This window comes from Dendrobates tinctorius, unplaced genomic scaffold, assembly GCF_039654945.1.
Source record: "Dendrobates tinctorius isolate UK_male_01 unplaced genomic scaffold, ASM3965494v1 ptg000003l, whole genome shotgun sequence".
Classification (NCBI taxonomy): Eukaryota; Metazoa; Chordata; class Amphibia; order Anura; family Dendrobatidae; genus Dendrobates; species Dendrobates tinctorius.
In genome coordinates, this window is record NW_027361671.1 from 43,194,768 (window position 1) to 43,221,021 (window position 26,254).

General features: G+C 41.5%; 1 protein-coding gene across 4 annotated transcripts in view; it reads left to right on the forward strand.

Moving 5' to 3' along the window:
- FER (FER tyrosine kinase) overlaps positions 1-26,254 on the forward strand; it is a 416,817-nt gene that overhangs the window by 311,621 nt on the left and 78,942 nt on the right. For all 4 annotated transcript variants that reach the window (XM_073548571.1, XM_073548350.1, XM_073548410.1 and 1 more), the window contains exon 18: positions 8,511-8,634. In XM_073548571.1, coding sequence (XP_073404672.1) covers positions 8,511-8,634 — 124 coding nt within the window. The remainder of the gene's footprint in view (positions 1-8,510; positions 8,635-26,254) is intronic.

A 26,254-nucleotide genomic window follows, 5' to 3' on the forward strand; every position in this document is an offset into this window, starting at 1 on the left:
TCGGAAAAACAGGGGAAGAGTCTTGAGGAGATCATTTGCATATTCCCAGTGCCTTCTGGGATAAGTGAAGAGTCTCCGCGAGCTCAACGATCACTGGGTTTTGGCCGTTGCAGCTGAAAAGAGGAAATCGGAAAACCAGGGGAAGAGTCTTGAGGAGATCATTTGCATATTCCCAGTGCCTTCTGGGATAAGTGAAGAGTCTCCGCGAGCTCAACGATCACTGGGTTTTGGCCGTTGCAGCTGAAAAGAGGAAATCGAAAAACCAGGGGAAGAGTCTTGAGGAGATCATTTGCATATTCCCAGTGCCTTCTGGGATAAGTGAAGAGTCTCCGCGAGCTCAACGATCACTGGGTTTTGGCCGTTGCAGCTGAAAAGAGGAAATCGGAAAAACAGGGGAAGAGTCTTGAGGAGATCATTTGCATATTCCCAGTGCCTTCTGGGATAAGTGAAGAGTCTCCGCGAGCTCAACGATCACTGGGTTTTGGCCGTTGCAGCTGAAAAGAGGAAATCGGAAAAACAGGGGAAGAGTCTTGAGGAGATCATTTGCATATTCCCAGTGCCTTCTGGGATAAGTGAAGAGTCTCCGCGAGCTCAACGATCACTGGGTTTTGGCCGTTGCAGCTGAAAAGAGGAAATCGGAAAACCAGGGGAAGAGTCTTGAGGAGATCATTTGCATATTCCCAGTGCCTTCTGGGATAAGTGAAGAGTCTCCGCGAGCTCAACGATCACTGGGTTTTGGCCGTTGCAGCTGAAAAGAGGAAATCGGAAAAACAGGGGAAGAGTCTTGAGGAGATCATTTGCATATTCCCAGTGCCTTCTGGGATAAGTGAAGAGTCTCCGCGAGCTCAACGATCACTGGGTTTTGGCCGTTGCAGCTGAAAAGAGGAAATCGGAAAACCAGGGGAAGAGTCTTGAGGAGATCATTTGCATATTCCCAGTGCCTTCTGGGATAAGTGAAGAGTCTCCGCGAGCTCAACGATCACTGGGTTTTGGCCGTTGCAGCTGAAAAGAGGAAATCGGAAAAACAGGGGGAGAGTCTTGAGGAGATCATTTGCATATTCCCAGTGCCTTCTGGGATAAGTGAAGAGTCTCCGCGAGCTCAACGATCACTGGGTTTTGGCCGTTGCAGCTGAAAAGAGGAAATCGGAAAACCAGGGGAAGAGTCTTGAGGAGATCATTTGCATATTCCCAGTGCCTTCTGGGATAAGTGAAGAGTCTCCGCGAGCTCAACGATCACTGGGTTTTGGCCGTTGCAGCTGAAAAGAGGAAATCGGAAAAACAGGGGAAGAGTCTTGAGGAGATCATTTGCATATTCCCAGTGCCTTCTGGGATAAGTGAAGAGTCTCCGCGAGCTCAACGATCACTGGGTTTTGGCCGTTGCAGCTGAAAAGAGGAAATCGGAAAAACAGGGGAAGAGTCTTGAGGAGATCATTTGCATATTCCCAGTGCCTTCTGGGATAAGTGAAGAGTCTCCGCGAGCTCAACGATCACTGGGTTTTGGCCGTTGCAGCTGAAAAGAGGAAATCGGAAAAACAGGGGAAGAGTCTTGAGGAGATCATTTGCATATTCCCAGTGCCTTCTGGGATAAGTGAAGAGTCTCCGCGAGCTCAACGATCACTGGGTTTTGGCCGTTGCAGCTGAAAAGAGGAAATCGGAAAAACAGGGGAAGAGTCTTGAGGAGATCATTTGCATATTCCCAGTGCCTTCTGGGATAAGTGAAGAGTCTCCGCGAGCTCAACGATCACTGGGTTTTGGCCGTTGCAGCTGAAAAGAGGAAATCGGAAAAACAGGGGAAGAGTCTTGAGGAGATCATTTGCATATTCCCAGTGCCTTCTGGGATAAGTGAAGAGTCTCCGCGAGCTCAACGATCACTGGGTTTTGGCCGTTGCAGCTGAAAAGAGGAAATCGGAAAAACAGGGGAAGAGTCTTGAGGAGATCATTTGCATATTCCCAGTGCCTTCTGGGATAAGTGAAGAGTCTCCGCGAGCTCAACGATCACTGGGTTTTGGCCGTTGCAGCTGAAAAGAGGAAATCGGAAAAACCGCGCACCTATCGGCGCGCGAATTTGGGCTCATCTTTCATCGTTTTTAAGAAATCTCAAGATGGAAGAGGCCAGGAGCCATTTGGTGAGCTGCATTTCTTGCTACATGTTCACAGACTTACCAGTGGAAAAGCCAAACTTCACATGCCACAAATGCAAGCTTGTGTCCCTGTTGGAGGAAAAGTTACAAAATCTCGAAGAGAGGTTAGCTACGTTGAAGATCATTAAGGAAGGTGAAGAGTTCTTGGACAGAGCAGAATTATCTCTTCATGTTACAGAAAGAGAAGAAATTCGAAGTGCACCTGAAGAAACAGAGGAATGGAGACATGTGACCCAGAGAAGCAGGAGGATCAGGAGGCAGTCAGCACCCATACTGCTCAGAAACCAGTACCAGGCTCTCACGCAGGAAAACAATGAAGAAATACATCAGGATAAGACTTTGCCAACAAGCAGCAACCTTGTACGCCTTCAGAGTCCTCCTGGATGGAGAAAGAAAAATGTTGTGAAGAAGAAACGGAGAGTGGTGGTCATGGGGGATTCCCTGTTGAGAGGAACTGAGGCCGCTATCTGCAGACCGGATATAACTTCAAGAGAAATGTGTTGTCTTCCAGGTGCAAAAATTAAAGATGTGTCTGACAGGATATCAGGACTCTTCAGACCTACAGATGACTACCCATTCCTGCTACTACATGTGGGGACAAATGACACCGCAAGAAACGACCTGGAAACCATCTGCAGAGACTTTGAAGACTTAGGTAAGAAAGTGAAAGAACTGGGAGCGCAGGTGGTCTTCTCTTCCATCCTCCCAGTGGATGGCCATGGAACAAGGAGGTGGAATAAGATTCTGCAGGTGAACAACTGGCTACGTCGATGGTGCCGTCAGCAACGATTTGGATTTCTGGATCACGGAGTGAACTACTTATACGATGGTCTACTTGCTAGAGATGGGGTGCACCTTACGAAGACTGGAAAGCATGTATTTGGAAGTCGCCTTGCTACACTTGTAAGGAGAGCATTAAACTAGAACAACATGGGAAGGGAAGCAAAAGACCAGAAAAAGCCATACACCTGACAAATGCTATTGAGAACTCTGCTATTAGAAGTGGAAAGGAAGAACAAAGACGAAAGAATCTAATTAATAAAAATATTGGAGAAAGAGAAACCAATCACAAACTAAAATGTTTCTATACTAATGCACAAAGCATGGGCAACAAACAAGGAGAATTGGAACTACTAACACAGGAAAAGAAATATGATGTCATTGCAATCACTGAAACTTGGTGGGACAATACACATGATTGGAATACAAGACTAGAAGGATACAACTTATTTGCAAGAAACAGACTTGATAAACGAGGAGGGGGTGTCGCATTGTATGTTAGAAACGCGTATATCTGCACAGAGATTGAAGCTTCAGAGACTGGGAGTTCTGTGGAAACTGTTTGGGTAAGAATACAAGGACAGAACAATGGAAAGGACACCATTGTAGGCATTTACTACAGGCCGCCTGTGCAAGCTGAAGCTATGGATGAACTCTTTATGCATCAAATGGCCAAGTTTTCCAAAAAATATGACATAGTTGTCATGGGAGATTTCAACTATCCAGACATTTGTTGGGAATCTCTCTCAGGCAAAACTAACAGGTCAAGGAAATTCTTATCCTCTCTTGCTGACAACTTTATCTTCCAAAAGGTAAGGGAGAAAACAAGGGGAACTGCTACCTTGGATCTAATCCTTATAAACAGGGAGGAAATGGTTGAGAAGGTAAAAGTGGCTGGGACCCTAGGAGGTAGCGACCATGCTATTTTAGAATTTTGGATAACTAGAGGCGGAAGACCTGTGAAGACTCAGACGTCAAGGTTAGATTTCAGAAAGGCAGATTTTAAGGGATTCAGAAAGAGAATTGGAGGGATCCAATGGCTGGATATCCTTAAAGACAAAAATGTCCAGGAAGGATGGGAAATCGTGAAAAATGAAATTCTCAAAGCACAGTTGTTAACAATTCCGAAAAGAGGGAAGAATAGGAAGCAGTTAAGGAAACCAGGATGGATGAACACAGAACTTAAGCACATGCTAAAAAGGAAGAAAAAAATGTTTATAAAATGGAAAGAGGGAGGCATATCTAAAGAAGAATATAATGCTGTCTGCAGAACCTGCAGGGCACAAATCAGATTAGCTAAAGCTGAAAATGAATTGAGGCTTGCAAGAGATGTCAAAAGCAATAATAAAGGATTTTGGGGATATGTCAAAAGTAAAAGAAAAGTCAAAGATGCTATAGGATTTTTACAGGATGAAAATGATGAAATGGTAAGACAGGATGTTGAGAAGGCTGAACTTTTAAATTCCTATTTTGCATCTGTTTTCTCTCAGAAAGGAAATGTAACATCAACTGTTATTCACTGTCCTATTAAGGGAATAGAAGAATCCAGGATATCTATAAACAGAAAGATAGTGAGGAAACACTTAGCTAGCCTAAATGAATTCAAGTCTCCAGGTCCAGATGAATTACACCCCAGAGTACTGAAGGAGATAGCAGAAGAAATTTTTGAACCCCTCTCTATAATCTTTGAAAATTCTTGGAGAACAGGAGAAGTGCCAGAAGACTGGAGAAGAGCAAATGTTGTTCCTATCTTCAAAAAGGGGAAGAAGGTGGACCCAGGTAACTATAGGCCGGTGAGTCTGACTTCTATACCAGGAAAGATCTTTGAACAAATTATTAAACAACATGTATGTCAATACCTGGATAAGAATGAAGTGATTAAACAGAGTCAGCATGGGTTTGTAACTAATAAGTCATGTCAGACTAACTTAATTTCCTTCTATGACGGTATCACTGATTGGGTGGATCAAGGAAATGCTGTAGATATAGTATATCTTGACTTCAGCAAAGCATTTGACAAAGTCTCTCATACAATCCTTATTGAAAAAATGATTAAGTATGGTATGGACAAGGCAACTGTTAGGTGGATTCATAACTGGCTTAGTGATCGGACCCAAAGAGTGGTCGTAAATGGCTGCACATCCAGTTGGAAGAATGTCTCAAGTGGGGTACCACAGGGCTCTGTCCTGGGCCCTGTATTGTTCAACATCTTTATCAACGATTTAGATGAAGGCATTGAGGGTAAACTGATTAAATTTGCTGATGACACAAAGCTAGGAGGGATAGCTAATACTAGAGAAGAGAGAGAGAGGATTCAAAAAGATTTAAATAAACTGGAGAAGTGGGCAGCAACAAACAGAATGGTTTTTAAAAGGGAGAAATGCAAAGTACTACATCTGGGCAATAAAAATGGAAAAAGCATATATAGAATGGGAGGAATAGGGCTAAGTGACAGCACATGTGAAAAAGACTTGGGTATACTAATAGATCACAGACTGAATATGAGTCAACAGTGTGATGCAGCAGCAAAAAAGGCAAATGCAATTCTAGGATGTATTAACAGAAGCATACAGTCTAGATCACGTGAAGTCATTATTTCCCTCTACTCCTCTTTGGTCAGACCTCATCTGGAATATTGTGTCCAGTTTTGGGCACCACATTTTAAAAAAAGACATCAACAAACTGGAGCAAGTTCAGAAAAGAGCGACCAGAATGGTGACCGGTCTGCAAACCCTGTCTTATGAGGAAAGGTTGCAGGATTTGGGAATGTTTAGTTTGCAAAAGAGAAGACTGAGAGGAGACTTAATAGCTGTCTACAAATATCTAAAGGGCTGTCACATTGTAGAAGGATCAACTTTATTCTCATTTGCACAAGGAAAGACTAGAAGCAATGGGATGAAACTGAATGGGAGGAGACACAGATTAGATATTAGAAAAAACTTTTTGACAGTTAGAGTGATCAATGAGTGGAACAGGCTGCCACGAGAAGTGGTGAGTTCTCCTTCAATGGAAGTCTTCAAACAGAGGCTGGACAGACATCTGACTGGGATGATTTAGCGAATCCTGCTTTGAGCAGGGGGTTGGACCAGATGGCCCAGGAGGTCCCTTCCAACTCTACGATTCTATGATTCTATGATTCTATTTTTCTCAGCCTCCGTCTCCCAGCTCCTAGCTCTCTGCTCTAGGTGACGTCACCCAGACCACGCCCCCTCCACACTCCGACTGTCAGCGGCGTCTCCCGGCCGGCACGCGCAGCTTGCATCCAGTCCTTGGTGAGGGCTAGGTGGGTTCCACTCGGGAAGACGCTCTCCGGTCCCAAGCCTCCCTCCATCCGGTGCACTTACTACACCTCACGTGTCGATGTGATCCTGTGTGATTACCGGTGAACGGCTCAGTTCACATCTCCCTGCTCCAGCGCCCAGAACTCTCGTGTTGCATTCATTTTTGTGGGTCAGCAACTCAGCAATTTACCCTGCATGACCCTCCAAACCACTTCATTGTCATTTCCTTGCTGGAGCACCAGTTCATCTTAAGGTAGGCAGGCACCTTACCATTTATATGCCGCATTGTCAATATTTTTTCAGCCATTATTTACTGCAAGTAGGCATTTTCACCCATGCAGTAGCAACTTTATCGCGGTGCCCTTTTTGTTTTTGTAATCCTATAAATTCTCTCTCTCAATAAATTTTGTCCTATAAGAAATAATGTATATTGTAATTCCTGCAAGAATAGGGAGTCATATATAATTTTGGATAGAAATAAAACAAACTTTGCATAAATCAATAGTACAGATGATGACAAATATAAGGTTTGTAATATATTGTTGTTAGATAGCTTTACTCTGAACTTAAATCTCAGTTGTTACTCAGTTTAGAGCTCAATAAATGTTTCGCATCATGATGCCTCACATTCTATGAAGAGGGGAGGATGGAGGGAGCAAGTTTTTGCTGAATCATACCCTAGAAAGCGTCTGAAACTGCTAGCAAAGAAAACAATAAGCATGCAAAGAAAACATACACTGGACTATTGATTTATACAGTTTTATGGAAAGTTTAGATATGATTTGCAAAGTAAATGCCTTAATCCTGTTTTCTTGTTTAGGCCGGGTTCCCACTGCGCTATGGTAGTCAGTTTATTGGACTGCGTTACACCGCGATGCAACGCAGTCCGTTAACGCTGCCATAGCCTCCCATTAACTAGCGCATCGCGACGTATGCCTTAAAGAGGCATACGTTCGCGATGTGCCGTTAAGCACTGACGGAGCCCCGGACGCGGCCTGCAGCGTCTGAGGCTCCGTCACAACTAGCGCTGATGATTCATCAGCGCTAGTGGTCATAGCATGTCACCGCTAGCGCTGATGAATCATCAGCGCTAGCGGTATAGCATAACGCATTTCGCGTTATACTATTGCGTTAAAGCAGCCTGTCAACGCTATGCGTTGATAGGGCTGGTTAACGCTATGTGAACTTGGCCTTACACTAGCAGCTGTTGAGATGATTGCAGGGCTGCATGCATTCCTTATCAGTGCCTTTTTGCTCTGATCTGTAGAGGAGGTGCTTTAATACTGAGCATGTAAATTGCTGCACAGATTCATCTCTACTAAAAGCCGAGATCATTAGATCAGGAACAGAACATACCTTTATAGGACATTTCATAATTTTCCCAAATTAATATGAAAAAATATTCAGCAAATGCTGCATTTAAATACTGTACCCAATTTATTATATATTTTAGGAGTTTGAGTCGGTCCAAAATTGACAGACTCCACAGCCCTGAATTACATACTGTATGTAGTTTCTTTAGTTTTGGTGTGCAAAGCTTTAAGAATAACCAAACTATCATTGTTATTTTTTTCTTAAGTAAAAAATAATTTCCAGCACAGAAACTTTAATTTTGGAAATGACTTCATTATAGGTTTGCTCTTAATTCTTGTAAAATAAAAATTTAATGCAAGTGATTCCAAACCCCTGCTTTTTCCCTATCTATTTGTCTACCTTCAGCTGCATTCACATCAGAACGGACTCAATTTGAGTAGAGATGATGGCAGTGAAAAGGTCAACCCCTGCTTCCCCCTCCCAAGGGTTAGTGAAACACAAGACCCTTTCAGGGCCAGTATAAGTAGTCCAAGTGAGTATATTCTGATGTCAATATAGCTGAAGGCAGGCAATTTGACTAGGGAAAAACAGGGGTTGGAAAGTCAGTTATGTGCATTTTTTTTAAATTATTTTTACAAGAATTAAGACCAATTCACAAATATATAAATCTGTCAACCCTCAGATATTTTCATTCTGGACAAAATGTATAAATAAATATGTAACAGTTTAGTTCTCTTTAACATACCGGTCCACAGATTGCTCTTTTCTTGACCGTAGACATCAGGGGTGTGGAAGCTAGAATTTTTGTTGATCAAAGAATTTACATTTATGGGAGAATAAAGGAAGATGGCTTTGGGCTAAAGAGCGTTCTGCCAAAAATCATGTGTTTGTGACATATGTTATTAGTGAGATCATTGTTAGCAAATTATAAAGTTCTAGTCAATGAAATTCTCATTTCTTTTAGGTCTCACTGTTCCTTTTTCTATTTTCTCAGGTGGTGATTTCTTGACCTTCTTAAGAAAGAGGAAAGATGAGATGAAACCTAAACAGCTTGTAAAGTTTTCCCTGGATGCTGCTTCTGGCATGGCCTATCTGGAGTCTAAAAACTGTATTCACAGGTATTACCCTATGAATGTTTATTATTGAGAATATTTTGCTGATTCCCTTTTTTTTTTTTTGTTCTTGGGAAATATTCTTAATACTAGATGGAGGCCCGATGCTATCGCCTTGGGAGGGTGGTAATGTCACGATGTGGGCAGGCTTTGCAGCATTGAGAATCTCTCCTCCCCATGTTCTCACCCACCCATCCACTCTCTCTTTCCCCATTTGCTGACTTCTCCCGTCTGTTCTCTCTTCTTTGACTTGTGATCAGATCGCCTGTGTGCTCACTTGCTGGGCTGCGCTACTAGCAGTCGGTCAATGACAACCACAGGGGGTCTCCTGCAGACCCCGAGTTGTCATGCCAACCCATTGGAGACCAGCGCCGCATGTGACACTGGTTCCAATGGGCGGGACTAATGATGCGCTCCCGGCGTGATCACATTAAATGCTCCTGTCAGAGATTGACAGCGGCATTTAACGGGTTAACAGCCGCTTGTGGCTCACGATTCCACCTGTGGCTATTAAGGGCACATGTCAGCTGTTCAAAACAGCTGACGTATTGGGAAACATGTGGGCTCCGTGCCGAAGCCCATATCAATGTACTTTACATGTACGGTGCATGTCGTGAAGGGGTTAAGATATTGATAATAGTTTTCAGAGAGACTGCATGCCCAAAAGAGAGCAGTTTTATTTCAAGACCTCCTGGAAATAGTTGCCTCGGTTAGTAGACAAATACTTTTTTTCCTGTTTTCTACCTTTTTTAGACATTGTAATACTTTCTTTTTTATTATCACTTCCATCTTAGAGTTATGACTTTTGCTGTACAGTAATGCTTCATTAGAACAAAACAGAGGGACAGGCCTTGCAGATGAAGTCATTTTATAGAGAAATGCCTGCTGAAAATGCTCTGTGACCAATTCATTTAACACTTGATCTCTAGAGTCCACTACTTAATTGGACCTCTTAACATTTATAGCACGCTAGAGGACTTTCAGGCTTCTTGTCTGTAAAAGAAACTCTTTAGCTTTTATTACCGCAGCTATAAAAAAAACTCGGTACAGATTCTGTCTTTTTTTTGTTTGTTTTTTTTCCTCATCCCAACTCCCCTCAAGTCATGTTTCTTTTGTCTTTTCAGTAGATTTTGTGATTCGACATTTTTTAACAAATTTACCACATCGAACTGATTAATTCTTGGCGGCAACGTGAGACTATGCTGTAGAGTCTAATCAGTTGAATGCCACTGGCGTTTCTACTGATGATGAGCTACCATTCCATCTATTTGCATGTATTGTAAAGGCTCCTCTAGAGTATGGTGCTGTGTTCACAATGACATTTATAAAGTTAGAAGCTTGGCTGTTGGTGAGCCCCTGGGTAATGTAATGCAACGGTGTGAGTGATGTTATTATAGCTGCTGTAAATGCACTTCTGATATTGTAAAACTTGATATGGCTTTCTGTGCTTGTGCCAGAGTAGCAAGTTGTTATTATTGCTAGAATTTACCTGAATTATAGGTACACTACCTATATATTGCATTACTTTCATTACTTTGGCCTTTTCTATACTGTGTGTGCAGCGGAGAGATTACAGTTCACCGTCCCAATGACTGTTGGCAATCGGCTGCATGGAGGATATGACTTAATTTTCTCCCTGTAGCAGCTGCTCCAACTCCAGTATGATGGCCATGCAGGATTTAAATGCTGTTTATCTGCAGATTACCACTTTATCATATAGGCAGCTGTACTGATGCAGATGGCAGAAGATTGTCGCTCAGGCAGGGTATGTACCCTTGACAAAGCTTCTGCCAGCTGAAACGCACGTCGGGGAGGGTGCAGTGCTATAATTTCCCTGTCATCTGACCAGGTATACTATATGATGGATAATGAACTTCTGTATATATTTTTGTTACATTATGTCTGCCAACGGTTTTTCCATTACGCCATTTGGAAATGTGTGGTTGATTAAGAGTAACACTGTTTTAGCTCTGATTAATGGATGTCTGAATATTGTATACCCTTTTAGTAAGTGCGCCCCTTTTGCTCGCATGTACATGGTTTGTTTTTCCTCCCCCTGTCTTCGTGTAGTCTCATAATTGTGATTAAAGCTTTCTGCAATTTTTGAATATTCTTGTGGGAGAATGGATTGTTTTTTTTCTTGTGTTGTAAGGGTACGTACAGGAAGAGAGAGTGCAAAGAAGCATAGGGTGAATTCTACATATAGCTTAGCTTGACGTGGGTCTTGTCAGGAGCTCACAGTAGAAGAGTCTGCAGCACTGAGGAGAAGCAAGTGCTGCTGCGAAATGTAGTTGTAGCAGTTCAAGAATGGCATCGGACCACCGGAGTATAATAAAGAAACTTTATGTTGGACTTAGTCTGTAAATTAAAAATTATGTATTTACTGTGCTTTGTGAAAAATAACGTGATTGTGAAAATTGTGGCATTATCGCTGAGCTCCGTGATTAGCTGCAGCGAAGATGCACAGTGTCACCGCTGCAACCAAAACCCAGTCCGTGACAGTAAGCCGGTGCTGGACGTGTGGAGGGTGGAGTACCTGCCCTTTTTGTTAAATTAAAGTGTTTGGGGTCTACTTTCCTTAGAGTGGAAAGCCTCTCTAAGTAATGTGCTAGTCTGTGACCTTTTTTACACTGAGGTTCTGGAACAGTTAAATGTTTCGATGATTTTGGTAGTTTATATTTCTTGTCCGCAGAGTGCTTTCACAGACAATCTCTTACAAGCTCTACACAACCTAGCAGAGGCTCTTCTGCCTCCCAGCAGACTCGATTTTCATGAAGACAAAATATTGGTTTGTACAGGTAGAGAACAGAAGCTGCTTGAGCGATGAATCACTAGATCAGATTTGTTTTTAAGTTTAATTCTATCTTGTGTTCTTGAACAGAGAAATGCTGCATAATAGCCTCAATATAAATAATGGAAAACCACATCCAAAAATGTATAACGCACGTCTGTAATTACTAACCTTCCTGCCACAACAACAAGATTGTTGTTTGATTTTTTTTTTTTTTTAATATAGATATTTTTAAATATAGAAAAATTAGAGAAATTCTATTGATATTCATAGAGGGGAAAATTGAATTAATGCCCAGTGTAACCAGAGTTTAGATGTCGTCTGGGATTTCTCTACAATACCGAATACAAAGCTTAGTCAGACTTGGAATTTTCAAAGCAAGCTTTTCGCAGACACCGGGAACATTGGTAAATTGGAGAAGAATTGTTAGCTAGATAACTTAAGCGTCACTCAGTATAATCACAAAGCTAGGAATGCAGTGCGTTTGCAAAATTAACCTTATAGTAGTTCAGGTATGGCCCCTCTCTATCACTATCCGATTTAGCTAGGCCAAGCCTTGGTGCTGAGGCCGAGGGATTTTGCAGGCTTCTACGAGCATTGTGAAGGAAACCTCCAGGTCTTGGAGCAGTCTCTAGTAGTGTTTTTTGGAGAGCATTACTGGAATCAATAAATAGAAGAGTGATTGTAATAAAAAAAACTAACTTAGGCCTGGCAGGGGTCATACAATACCATAAGACAGATAAAAAGGGCAGGGCAGGCAGCGATCCCAAGACAAGAAGCAGCCTTGGTCAAATCCAATATGGCAAACAGACACTTTCACAACTGAACTGAAAAGAATACCTTATTGCTCAGGCAACGTTTGGCAGATCTGAACTGTTTTGCATAATCCATGGTGATCAGCAAGAGGCCACATACTAATCATCTGACCTAAATATATCACTTTAAAGGCGTTATCCACTTTTTTTTCTTAAATACATGCAGTTTGGACTAAAAATTATTTGTTTCAATAATTTTTTCACTACTTTTGAATTGGTGGAAGTTTATGGACAGGACTGATCACGTGCTCCTCCACCAGCAGCCATTGTATACACAGGAGAGCTCTGCAGTCTATGGGGAAAGCTGTACTAGCAAGGAGGAGAACCGGTCATACCAATATAATTGTAAGTGCCACAAAATCATGTCCCCAAAACATCTGATAAAATATAATATGGCCGAACCCGTTAACCTCAGTCTGCAGTTAGCAATAGACAGTATAGTACTGAGGCTATAGGAGGCAAACAGTGGTACATTTTTAATGAAAGCCAATTTCAAAAATAGTTTTTATCCCCAATTGCATGCTTTCGTGTAAGTAAAAAAAAAAAAATTGACCCTTACCCTGATGAAGCTACAAGGCGTAGCGATACGTGTAGGGACAGGCAGTGCAGCATAACATTTATTGGTGAGTATGGCCACACTATTAGGTGCTTACATATTATAGCATTGCCGGTGATTATATTTTCTACTATGGGTGTTTCATTGTAACATATGTTGACAGATCTATATATTTTTTATTATAAAATGATATATTTATTTCTGTAGTGACTAATAAATATTGAGAGGATGGTTACTGGATTAAATTTATAACATTGTTGTCACTTTCTATGGCATTAATGCAGATTATTTTGTTTGTCAACATATGATTACTGTATATACCACACAGCCTATTATTTGGTTTTAGTGTTTTAGATGTTTTTAATCAGTGTGTGCAATTTTTGTTACAATAAAGCTTTTTTCACTTTATTTTGATCTGGTGTTTGCGCCTAGTTGTGCGTCTTTTCCTTTCTTCTTTTACATACCAATTCTTGGCACATAGGTAGCACCCTATATATTGGATATTGCATTTATGTGGTCGTGCCCGCCCTCTTCATTTCTTAAAAAAAAAAAATTGCCCCTAAATGTAGTCAATACTTTAATTTGTAGCAGCGCTTGTGCTCGCACCACAAGCTGGAGGTAGCATTGAACAAGGAGGACCACCTTGTGAATGATGAGATCTTGTGAGCTATCCGCATCAAGTTTTATAACTGACTCTCATTTAGGTGTACTTTTCCTTGTACACGCAAGATGTCTAAAATTGTGTAAAATTAAAGAAAAAAAAGCAACATTAAAAATAACAAAGTTAAACATCATGGGCTTGGTTTATAGAAGATTTCCTTTCAAAGTAGCCAGATGTGTGGACTAAGCCTCCTATTGCAGTACACAATACCAAACATATGTCTTACACTGCGTGCAGAATTATTAGGCAAGTGGTATTTGAGAGGATTCTTTTTATTATTGAATAACAGCTATGTTCTCAATCAACCCAAAAGACTCATAGATATCAAAACTTAATATTTTTGGAAGTTGGAGTGGGTTTTTTTTTAGATTTGGCTATCTTAGGAGGATATCTGTTTGTGCAGGTAACTATTACTGTGCAGAATTATTAGGCAACTTAATAAAAACCAAATATATACCCATCTCACTAGTTTATTTTCACCAGGTAAACCAATATAACAACACAAAATTTAGAAATAAACATTTCTGACATTCAATAACAACAAAAAAAAATCAGTGACCAATATAGCCACCTTTGTTTACGATGACACTCAAAAGCCTTCCATCCATAGATTGTCAGTTGCTTGATCTGTCTACGATCAACATTGCATGCAGCAGCCTCCCAGACACTGTTCCGAGAGGTGTACTGTTTTCCCTCCTTGTAGATCTCACATTTTATGAGGGACCACAGGTTCTCTATGGGGTTCAGATCAGGTGAACAAGGGGGCCATGTCATTATTTTTTCTTCTTTTAGACCTTTACTGGCCAGCCACGCTGTGGAGTATTTGGATGCATGTGATGGAGCATCGTCCTGCATGAAAATCATGTTTTTCTTGAACGATACCGACTTCTTCCTGTACCACTGCTTGAAGAAGGTGTCTTCCAGAAACTGCTAGTAGGTCTGGGAGTTGAGCTTCACTCCATCCTCAACCCGAAAAGGTCCCACAAGTTCATCTTTGATGATACCAGCCCATACCAGTACCCCACCTCCACTTTGCTGGCGTCTGAGTCGGAGTGGAGCTCTCTGCCCTTTACTGATCCAGCCTCGGGCCCATCCATCTGGCCCATCAAGAGTCACTTTCATTTCATCAGTCCATAAAACCTTAGAAAAATGAGCATTAAGATATTTCTTGGCCCAGTCTTGACGTTTTATCTTATGTTTCTTGTTCAAAGGTGGTCGTTTTTCAGCCTTCCTTACCTTGGCCATTTCCCTGAGTATGGCACACCTTGTGCTTTTTGATACTCCAGTAACGTTGCAGCTCTGAAATATGGCAAAACTGGTGGCAAATGGCATCTTGGCAGCTTGACGCTTGATTTTCCTCAATTCATGGGCAGTTAGAGTGCGCCTTTTTTTTATCAACACGCTTCTTGCGACCCTGTTGGCTATTTGCCATGAAACGCTTGATTGTTCGGTGATCACGCTTCAAAAGTTTGGCAATTTCAAGACTGCTGCATCCCTCTGTAAGGCTAGTTTCACACTAGCGTTTATGAGCGCAGCGACGGCCTGCACACGGCCGCCGCTAAGCCCCGCCCCCTGCCGCGCCTCCGCCGGTAGCTCCGCCTACCGGCACATGACGCTGCATGCGCCCTGCGTCCCCTATCTTTATCACTGGGGGCGCAGGCCGTGCGCAGTATGCGTTTGGTGACGCATGCGCCTTTTTGACGGTGCGCCGGCGCAACCAAACTGCAGCAGGTTGCGTTTGGCGCAGGTCGGCGCACCGTCAAAAAGGCGCATGCGCCGCCAAACGCATACTGTGCACGGCCTGCGCCCCCAGTGATAAAGATAGGGGACGCAGGGCGCATGCAGCGTCATGCGCCGGTAGGCGGAGCTACCGGCGGAGGCGCGGCAGGGGGCGGGGCTTAGCGGCGGCCGTGCGCAGGCCGTCGCTGCGCTCATAAACGCTAGTGTGAAACTAGCCTAAGACATCTATTATTTTTCACTTTTCAGAGTACGTCAAATCACTCTTCGAACCCATTTTGCCAAAGGAACGGAAGTTACCTAATAATTAAGCACACCTTATATAGGGTGTTGATGTCATTAGACCACACCCCTCCTCATTACAGAGATGCAAATTAACTGATTTACATAATTGGCAGTTGGCTTTCAAGCCTATACAGCTTGGAGTAGGACAACAGGTATAAAAAGGATGATGTGATCAAAATACTCATTTGCCTAGTAATTCTGCACACAGTGTAGATGTATAGAAAAAACTGTGTGAAACTAGCTGACCCTTCACCTTAAATTAGCAGTGAGTGAATATATCTTACACACTGGCCCATATTAGAGTAATTTTATTCAGTGTCTAAGTTTAAAGGGGGATTTCCTCAATTATTGTATCTCCATTGGATTGCTCTAGTTGAAAGGGTCATCCGTGTCTTTGCTTGTTTTTCTCTTTGAGGCAAAGAACTTAGAGGTAGGTAGTACTTGCTTGGCATCACTCTCTGGTGGTCTTGAACCACTCCTGCCGGCGATTCTGCTGCTTCATTTGACTTAAAGGGGTATTCCATCTCCAAGATCCTATCCCAATATGTAATCAGTATAAAAATAATAATAATGTTAGGAAATACCTCCATTTAGAAATGTAGCACAGATCTTCTGATTCGTTATGTCATTTACAGCATGTGCATTGCAGTAGCTTAGGTATCCATGGCTATTATCACTCGTATAGTGACAGTTGATAATGGTTATAACCACGAATACTTAAGCTACTTCAAAGCTCTGTACATGGTGTAAGCGACATAGCAAATCAGAATAACTATACTACATTTCTATCTGGAGTATTTTTTTTACTTATATTACACCTACTACATATTGGGATAGTATCTTGGAGATGGGAATACCCCTTTAACATCAACAGATCACCTCTTCCTCCTCAGCTCTGCTGTGTTGAAGGGGCGTCACTGCTTAGGACATTCTGATTGACAGCCAACTCCCTTCAGTTTGGCAGGAAAGTTAGATAGTTAATAACTACCTGCCCGAAAGTTTTTACACCCCATGGTAAAAATGAGTAAAGTTCAAGATAACCCCTTTTAAATACAATATAAATCTGTATTAGGCGTCATTCACACATACATTTTGTTTTTACATCTGTAAAAAATGCACCACATTGTCTGCGGTGTGTCATAGATTTTGCTTACATATGCATCTCATCTGTTTTTACAAATGTAAAAATGGAAGAGTTTCTGAACCACTTTTTATCCATCGTTTCCTAATAATAAATCTGATAACTTCTGGAACACATTAAAAACTGAAGTGCTGTACAAAGTATGTCTTCGGTTTTACCAGATCCCCATAGATTTTAATGGTCGCCTCTAAGCTATAATGCTCTTAAAATCTAGTATGACTGAATTGGCACTATTTGTCACGACTGTTATCTACTTTGAAACTGGTTAGTCAAACTAGTCAAACTGACCTACTTGGAGTAAATTGCACTAAATCCCTTATGCAAATAGTTAAAGGGGTTTCTCACTACTATTTGACCCCCTTTCATAAGTCCTAACAATCGGTTTTCTAATATAGTGTTATTTCCTGTGCTTCTCCTGAGAGCACATCTCTGCATGGGTGATATATTCCTCTGTTGTCATGCAGGCTCGGCTTCAGATCTGGGAACCAGAATTGGACAAACTGAGAAGATAACGTTGTCGGTGGGGGCAGGGCTACCTTTCAATGAGTGCCCGCAGTCAGAGCACGCATGCTCTTATCAGACTTCACTTTCTTCTCCTGCTTGGATCCTTCTGATGCTTTGAAGCACTGGCCCTTCAGCTGACAAAAGCTGCTTGTTATTAGAAATCATATCACATGGCTTGTTAGCTGAAGGTGCTAGTGCTCCAAAGCATCAGAAGGATCCAAGCAGTGGAGGAGAGTGGTGCCTGATCTGAGCTCAGTCATATGTGGAGCAAGCTAACTCTACTGATGCTTCGGAGCGCCGGCCCTTCAGCTGACAACCCCTGTGATAAGTTGTCTAATGATGAGCATCACATCATAACACTCTTCACAGCACCAGAGCTTTGGCAAAGTCCGATCAGGCTTCACTCTTCTCCTGTACTTTGACCCTTTTGATGCTTTGATGCTCCAAAATATCAGCAAGATCCAAGCAGGGGAGGAGAGTGAAGTCTGTGATCTGTGCATGCATACTCAGATTGTCACCCATTGAAAGGCAACCCTACCATGACGAGATCTTCTCATTTAGTCCGATTCCAGATCCCAAATCTGAAGTAGCAGAGGCAACGTGACAACAGAAGACTATATGGTTCTCACAGAAGCTGCACGGGTAATAAAAGTATGTCAGAAAAGAATTAGGACATGTGAAAGGGGGTGAAATAGTAGTGGGAAACCCCTTTAATAAGCGTCACACTGCAGATATAGCACTATTTTAGACTGAAAGGCACAAATGCCTTGATACGTGTGGTCAGATTAATTTTTACAAAGTTCATCCTAATGATATGGTTAAGACAAATTAGTTACCTTTCATCTCACATTGTTTCACACTCTCAGCTGTTGAATAAAATAGCATGAACAGTCAAATAAAAAAAATATTTAATCTCGTTATGAAGAATCCAATAACTAATAGCCTACATGGAAAATTGTAATTCCTCACACTTCACGGCATAATTACAACGTGGGAGATGTTCGCTGTGGCTCAAAAAAAATAACCCACTTCTTTTATAGACCCTGCTCACCCAATCCGCACACTTTCTCCTTTGTTTCTACAATTATTTCATTTTTCTTTGTTGTGATTATCAATAGAGATGCTAATGTGTTTTTCCAATGCTGTGCACCTATGGCTTTTGATTGCAGGCTGCTGCCATATGTCAAAATAATTTAACTAATCCAGCATGCTTGCATTCACGTAGTCTAGGAATGTAGCGAGAATTGCCTTTGGGGATACATTTTCTGTGAATAATGACAGGCACACTGTTTTGTTGAAGAGAAATGGCACATATAACCTAATGTACTTTTCCCATTTCTTTCTCCACCATGAAAGTATTCATTAATGTTAAAATAAATAATCAGAGAACTGTGGATGCGAAGAAGATATAGTATATTGTGCTGATGTGCTGATGAAACCTGCTTTTAGGTTATCTGCCAGTAAACTAGCCCTAGAGCTCTGTACTGGCCTGACCAATGAAAATATGTACTTATGTTTAATGTTATATTATCCTCATTTTTTTGTGATTTAACACTTTGAACGTACCAAATTTTGTGTTTTTTATTATTTTAATTTTGGTGTCTGTTATTACAGCCTTCTCTCTGTTTTTTATAGTTTGAAACTGTAAAAAAAACTTTTTAGGAGTAATTTGGAGCTCGAAAACTTTTTGTCATGTCATTTGATGAGCAGCAATGGCATCAGACAGTTGCCTAACAGATCTGTACATGTCCTCCAGTTTCTTAAGATAAAAACATTGGTTTTTGGCTGGGTTCAGACAGCCGTATAAAATCTCTGGCCAGTCGCATCTGAAACTCCATGTGCTCATCCGCATGTCAAAATAGTGTAGGAGCCATTTAAATGTACTAGTCTGGTCTGTCAAAGAGTCCAAATTAGTGCATGCTGTCATGTCATATTTTTGTTTTCAACACAGACAGATGGTGTGTGGGTATAATTGGCCATGTTCGGCGGCACGTTGGCTGCATAGGGTACGTGTGCTCAATGTGTGTTGTCCACGGCGTAAAATACACTCAACTGAACAAGCCCTTAGGCTTTATTGGAAGGATCCCAACTCGCCATTTCTAAAGAACACACATTTTGAAAGATCAAAAAGAGATGCCTCCGGTATAGATTTTAATGACCCTCCTCACAACACCTTTTGTGTCCTTACAGCCTAATTTATCTTTATGCATCAAATGCTTGTATTATGTTTTCATCTCTTTTAGCGCTATGATGGTACTGTGTGCAAAGTCTGGTTATTCACACTGTGTAAGGACTCTTTCTTATGTTGCATTTACACTGCTGACCTCTCATAGTGGAAATGCTAGAGTGAAAATGCTCTGGTTAAAGAAGTCCTCCTTTGAAGATTTTTATCTGGGTATATGTAGTGTGTGTTACCTCGCTTGCTGCCTTTTCCAGGATCTAGCGCCGTTCTGTTCCCCTTCTTAGTGACGTCGCTGCTCATAGACTTAGATTGTAAAGCCACGTCTGGGTCATGCAGAGCGCAGTGTGACCCAGAGTCTGAAGAGCAGCAGAGCGGTGCTGGTTCCCGAAGAAGGTGGCGATAGGTGCGTACATTAACAAACGTACTACTTTAAATACACATATACTCAGATTTAGTTTAAAAAAAACTATCTTCATGGGACTCTCGATTCTTTGTATTAGGAGATTGAAACATGCATTGACTTTGGGGCAAAAATTGATGTGCTGCAGAGTCCAAATCTGCCGGTTTTGTTTGAAGCGTGTACCATGGATTTCTTTAAACTCATGCAGTTTGCTGGCACTGTAAATCACCGAAGATATTCTAGACATAAAAAAATACATTGATATGTATCAAAATCTGATGAATATTAGTTTGAGCTATTCTGCTTTTATAAAAGTGGAAGGAGGACTGTGATGCTATTTAGCCAAAAATAAACCTCTATTTTCCCTTACTCCAACACCTTCATAAATGTCCAGTCATCAGTAATACTAAATCTCCTCAAGGTAAGATCAGGCTTTTTTTCACTATTTGGAAAGTAATGATACTATTTGGATAAATACAATTTAAAAATTTTTATTTGAATGCAAATTGGGAACCAATAAGTCTTTCTACATTTCTACTAAGTGTAAGTCATTATAAAATATTAAATACAAAATATCTAACGGGTTCTACAGCACCAAAAACTATCTCCGACTCCACAGCCCTGCATAAGAGATCACATTTGTTACCCCCACCCAACAAATAAAAATATTTTTCCATTTCACCATAAGGTTTTCATTGCATTTAAGCCGCATAATTCAGTGACAGCCTACTTTATGAACATAAGAGAAATTTTGCATGCTCGTTTTTCACTCAAGCAATTTCGTAAGCTGTGCACGGAACAGGCTCCATAAAATAACGTTTCTCGTGTCATAATTCTTCTCCAGATTTGCTCAAAGCTGTACACTGTATAAAGAAAAATCACCCCATTAGCTTGTCTTACTGTTCAGTCACATTAGCAGAATCCTTACTTGCAATGTGAGCTTAAGGATGAGATGAAATTATCCTCCCGGTCTTAGCCAAGAAATTGTTTTGTTGTATGATTACAATGGCTTTATATTGTGCAGTGCAATTTCCGTTTGTAAATTTCTTTATGTTGTGGATGGACAGGAGCGTTAGATATGTTTTGTGATGTGTTAATTATAATATAACATGTAAAGAGGTTTACTACTAGTCCTAGAGAATCTGTCATGCCGTTACATGAGGGTGTCTTTCGCCTTAATAAAGCTAATCTAATGGCCGCTAAGCTATCAGGAATGAGCTGATTGTCATCCTTCTTGGCTAATATGACCGAAGGGAATAAAGTGCCCACACTTTTACATCATTCTAATTGGGAGCTTAGGGGAAGGGTTTGCGTTCAGCTGCACTATTGTGTGCAGTGAATGAATAGTCTGGTTTTCTTTTCTGAATTGGGGAATTTGGGAAAGTACATGAGTTCCAGTAGATTCGGAACGTTGACCGGACTCTACGGCCATGTCTACCGGATTACTTGTTCACCTATATGGCAGGTCTTGATCAGTGGCATCTTCCATTATTGCTATTCTTGTTTATTGCCATTATTCTTTTACTGTCAGTAAGGAGTTTTTTTTCCTTTGTAAACTATGGATAGTCTAGCGCTAGGCAACAATATTAAATGGGCACTTACCCATGGAACTTTTCACCATAAATCATCTTCACTGCTTGGCGCTCTAATAGTTCTGCAATAAATCATCTCCTGTCACAGGGAGTGGCAGTATTTCCTTTTTATCACAACTATAGTGGGGAAAAAAAGTATTTAGTCAGTCAGCAATAGTGCAAGTTCCACCACTTAAAAAGATGAGAGGCGTCTGTAATTTACATCATAGGTAGACCTCAACTATGGGAGACAAACTGAGAAAAAAAAATCCAGAAAATCACATTGTCTGTTTTTTTTTCATTTTATTTGCATATTATGGTGGAAAATAAGTATTTGGTCAGAAACAAAATTTCATCTCAATACTTTGTGATATATCCTTTGTTGGCAATGACAGAGGTCAAACGTTTTCTGTAAGTCTTCACAAGGTTGCCACACACTGTTGTTGGTATGTTGGCCCATTCCTCCATACAGATTTCCTCTAGAGCAGTGATGTTTTTGGCTTTTCGCTTGGCAACACGGACTTTCAACTCCCTCCAAAGGTTTTCTATAGGGTTGAGATCTGGAGACTGGCTAGGCCACTCCAGGACCTTGAAATGCTTCTTACGAAGCCACTCCTTCGTTGCCCTGGCGGTGTGCTTTGGATCATTGTCATGTTGAAAGACCAGCCACGTTTCATCTTCAATGCCCTTGCTGATGGAAGGAGGTTTGCACTCAAAATCTCACGATACATGGCCCCATTCATTCTTTCATGTACCCGGATCAGTCGTCCTGGCCCCTTTGCAGAGAAACAGCCCCAAAGCATGATGTTTCCACCACCATGCTTTACAGTAGGTATGGTGTTTGATGGATGCAACTCAGTATTCTTTTTCCTCCAAACACGACAAGTTGTGTTTCTACCAAACAGTTCCAGTTTGGTTTCATCAGACCATAGGACATTCTCCCTAAACTCCTCTGGATCATCCAAATGCTCTTTAGCAAACTTCAGACGGGCCCGGACATGTACAGGCTTAAGCAGTGGGACACGTCTGGCACTGCAGGATCTGAGTCCATGGTGGCGTAGTGTGTTACTTATGGTAGGCCTTGTTACATTGGTCCCAGCTCTCTGCAGTTCATTCACTAGGTCCCCCCGCGTGGTTCTGGGATTTTTGCTCACCGTTCTTGTGATCATTCTGACCCCACGGGGTGGGATTTTGCATGGAGCACCAGATCGAGGGAGATTATCAGTAGTCTTGTATGTCTTCCATTTTCTAATTATTGCTCCCACAGTTGATTTCTTCACTCCAGGCTGGTTGGCTATTGCAGATTCAGTCTTCCCAGCCTGGTGCAGGGCTACAATTTTGTTTCTGGTGTCCTTTGACAGCGCTTTGGTCTTCACCATAGTGGAGTTTGGAGTCAGACTGTTTGAGGGTGTGCACAGGTGTCTTTTTATACTGATAACAAGTTTAAACAGGTGCCATTACTACAGGTAATGAGTGGAGGAAAGAGGAGACTCTTAAAGAAGAAGTTACAGGTCTGTGAGAGCCAGAAATCTTGATTGCTTGTTTCTGACCAAATACTTATTTTCCACCATAATATGCAAATAAAATGAAAAAAAAACAGACAATGTGATTTTCTGGATTTTTTTTTCTCAGTTTGTCTCCCATAGTTGAGGTCTACCTATGATGTAAATTACAGACGCCTCTCATCTTTTTAAGTGGTGGAACTTGCACTATTGCTGACTGACTAAATACTTTTTTTCCCCACTGTATATTAATAAGGTTTTGTCTGGAAAATTAAGACAAATGTTTGAACATTGTCTCCAAGTTCTACCAAAGGTGTTAAGTGGGTTTTTTAAAGTAAAGTGAGCGTTTCAATGCAATCCTATGGCGGCGGAAATCTGCAGAAATAATGAAGATGCTGTGGATTTTACCGCTATGCGATTCCGCAGCAGTAAAATCCTCAGAATGGGCACAGCAACTGCAGAGGGGTGCGTTTTATTAACGGTTTTTAAGCGTTTCTGCTACGGCAGAAACGCAACGTGGGCACATAGCCTAAGGGATGTTGTTCATAGGGTAATAATTCAGAACACCCTAAATACTTTCATCCAGAGAATTTTTATAGCCATCAGTTATGGGCGAGTAGCATCGTTGCTCGAGTCTCCCCGAGCATGCTTGGGTGATCTCCGTTTATTTTGGCGTGCTTGGAGATTTAGTTTTCGTCGTCTCAGCTGCATGATTTGCGACTTGTAGACAGGCTGAATACATGTGGGAATTCCCTAACAAACAGGCATTCCTCACATGTATTCAATCTGTCTAGCAGTCTCACATCATGCATCTCAGGCGACGGAAACGAAATCTCCGAGCACGCCAAAATACTCGGAGACCACCTAGGCATGCTCGGGAAAACCGAGCAACGAGTATACTCGCTCATCACTAATAGCCATACCTACTCACTAAGGACCATAAAAATAGCCGTAAATGAAAAGGTACATATGAAGCTTCCATAATGGAGACAGCAGGAATACAATATGAGCAAAAACCGTCCACTTTTGACACCTAATGACTAGTCCTCTTTGATCTGAAGAATATGTGATACTGTATGGATATTTTTTTTCCAGTAACAGAAAAACATTGCCATTTTTGTAATAAATAAAAAATAATTCAAAGCTGCCACAGATTTTTTTTTTAAGGGCTAATACACTTGGGCAACATTGAAGGTAATGGTACTGTGGATGGAGGGAGTCGGGTACTGTATTAGAAGGAAAACTTTTTCTCTATATCTTTAACTTACTAAGAGTGTTTCTGAATCTCTACCTTTAGTCCTTAATCTGGAGTCACACATAGCGACTTACCAGCGATCCCGACAACAATATAGGAGCTGTCAAACAGACAGCTTCACCAGCGATCAGCACAGTGATGCCGAGCACCCGGCATCGCTGTGTTCGTTAGCGCTAATGCCATTTCCCTGTAAAAAAATAGAATTAAAATAAAAAATATTGTTATTCTCACCTTCCGACGTACCGCGCAGCCATCCTGCCTCTCTCCACGCTCCGGTCCCACTAATCCTTTGCGAGAATGTCACGGTCTCACAGCAGCGCGACGTCTCGCGGTCATTAGTGCAAAGGATCACTGGGACCGGGAGCGTGGAGAGAGGCGGGATGGCTGCGCGGGACGTCGGAAGGTGAGAATAACAATATTTTTTATTTATAATGCATGCTGGCCAGCGGGAGACCAGTAGCGAAAAATATGTCCAGAGGTTTCTTGCAGCGATCAGTGATACCGGCAGGGGGGCTGATCGCCGTCACACACAGCGATCTCGCTTGTGAGATCGCTGTTGTGTCACAAAAGTTGTGACTCAGCTGCGATCTCGCTAGCGAGATTGCTATGTGTGACTCCCGCTTTACAGACGGCCCCCAACAGTTTTCAGGATTTCCTTAGTATTACACAGGTGAGAGAATATGCTGTGATTTGCGGTCACCTGTGAAATACTTAGGAAATCCTTAAAACCTGGTCTATTTGAGGGTGATGGGGCATACGCACGGGGACTTGAGTTTTGGAAATGATGCTTTAGAGGATTGCCATCATCTGGTATTTACGCTGCTGCCCATTGTTTTAATTAGTTGCTGTAAACAAGCTGAAAAAGTAACCAGAATTTTACTTTTTATTTCATAAATCAATAGTGCATATGAAATTAAGAAATTTTGTAATATACAAGTGCTTTTCACTAAATTAGAATATCATCAAAAAGTTCATTTATTTCAGTTCTTAAATACAAAAGTGAAACTCATATAGAGTCATTGATGCAGTAATTGATGCAAAAGGAGCCCCAAACAAAGTATTGATTGCATTTACTTTACATATATTTCAGTAGGCCTACATTTTGGATTTTAAAATCATTTTTCAAGCTGGTGTTATAAAGTATTCTAATTTACTGAGATAATGACTTGGGTTTTCATTGGCTGTAAGCCATAATCATCAACATTAACAGAAATAAACACTTGATATAGATCACTCTGTAACGGCTCTATATAATGAGTTTCACTTTTTTGTATTGAAGAACTGAAAAAAATTAACTTATTGATGATATTCTAATTTCTTGAGAAGGACTTGTATCTTTTGAGTGGAATCTGATTCTGTACTGTTCATTCTCAATATCCTCAATTCACAGGTAAAATCTGTACTCTGAAGACAAATTTTCTCATTACTGAGAGGAGAGATGACACGAGCTACTGATGTGGCGGCACGGTGGCTCAGCGGTTAGCACTGCAGCCTTGTAGCGCTGGGGTCCTGGGTTCAAATGAGTGCAAGAGTTTGTGCAAGGAGGGTGAATGGAGTTTGTATGTTCTCCCCATGTTTGCTTGGGTTTCCTCCCACACTCCAAAGACCTAATACTGATAAAGAATTTAGATTGAGAGCCCCATTGGGGACAGCGATGATAATACCTGTAAAGCGCTGTGGAATTAATGGCGCTATATAAATGAGTAAAATGAATAAATTAGATTTTGTCTAGACCTAGACCAGAGGGGGGGGGGGGGGAACTCTGTATCTAGCGTCTCCCTTCTCCAATACCCTCCCATTTACATAGAATCTTATCAGTAGTAACGATAATCTTATCTCGGTAGTGTAAAAATTTTTCTTCACTGAACACATGTTTTACTCATGAATAGAGGCTTTTGAAAATTATCAGTCAAGGGCAGAGAAAGAAGTTATAAGTACTAGTGATGAGCGAACGTGCTAGGATAACGTGTTATCCGAGTATCTTGGGCGTGCTCGTATATTATGTTCGAGTCTGCGCGGCTGCGTGATTTGCGGATGTTAGACAGCCTCAACACGTGGGGATTGCCTAAGAAACAGGCAGTCCCCAAATGTGTTCAGGCTAACAGCCACAAATCATGCATTCACAGAGACTCTACCATAATATACGAGCAAGCCCAAATGCTTGGAAAAGATGTTATCCTAGCACGCTCACTCTTCACTTATGTATACTATTGATTTATGGAATAA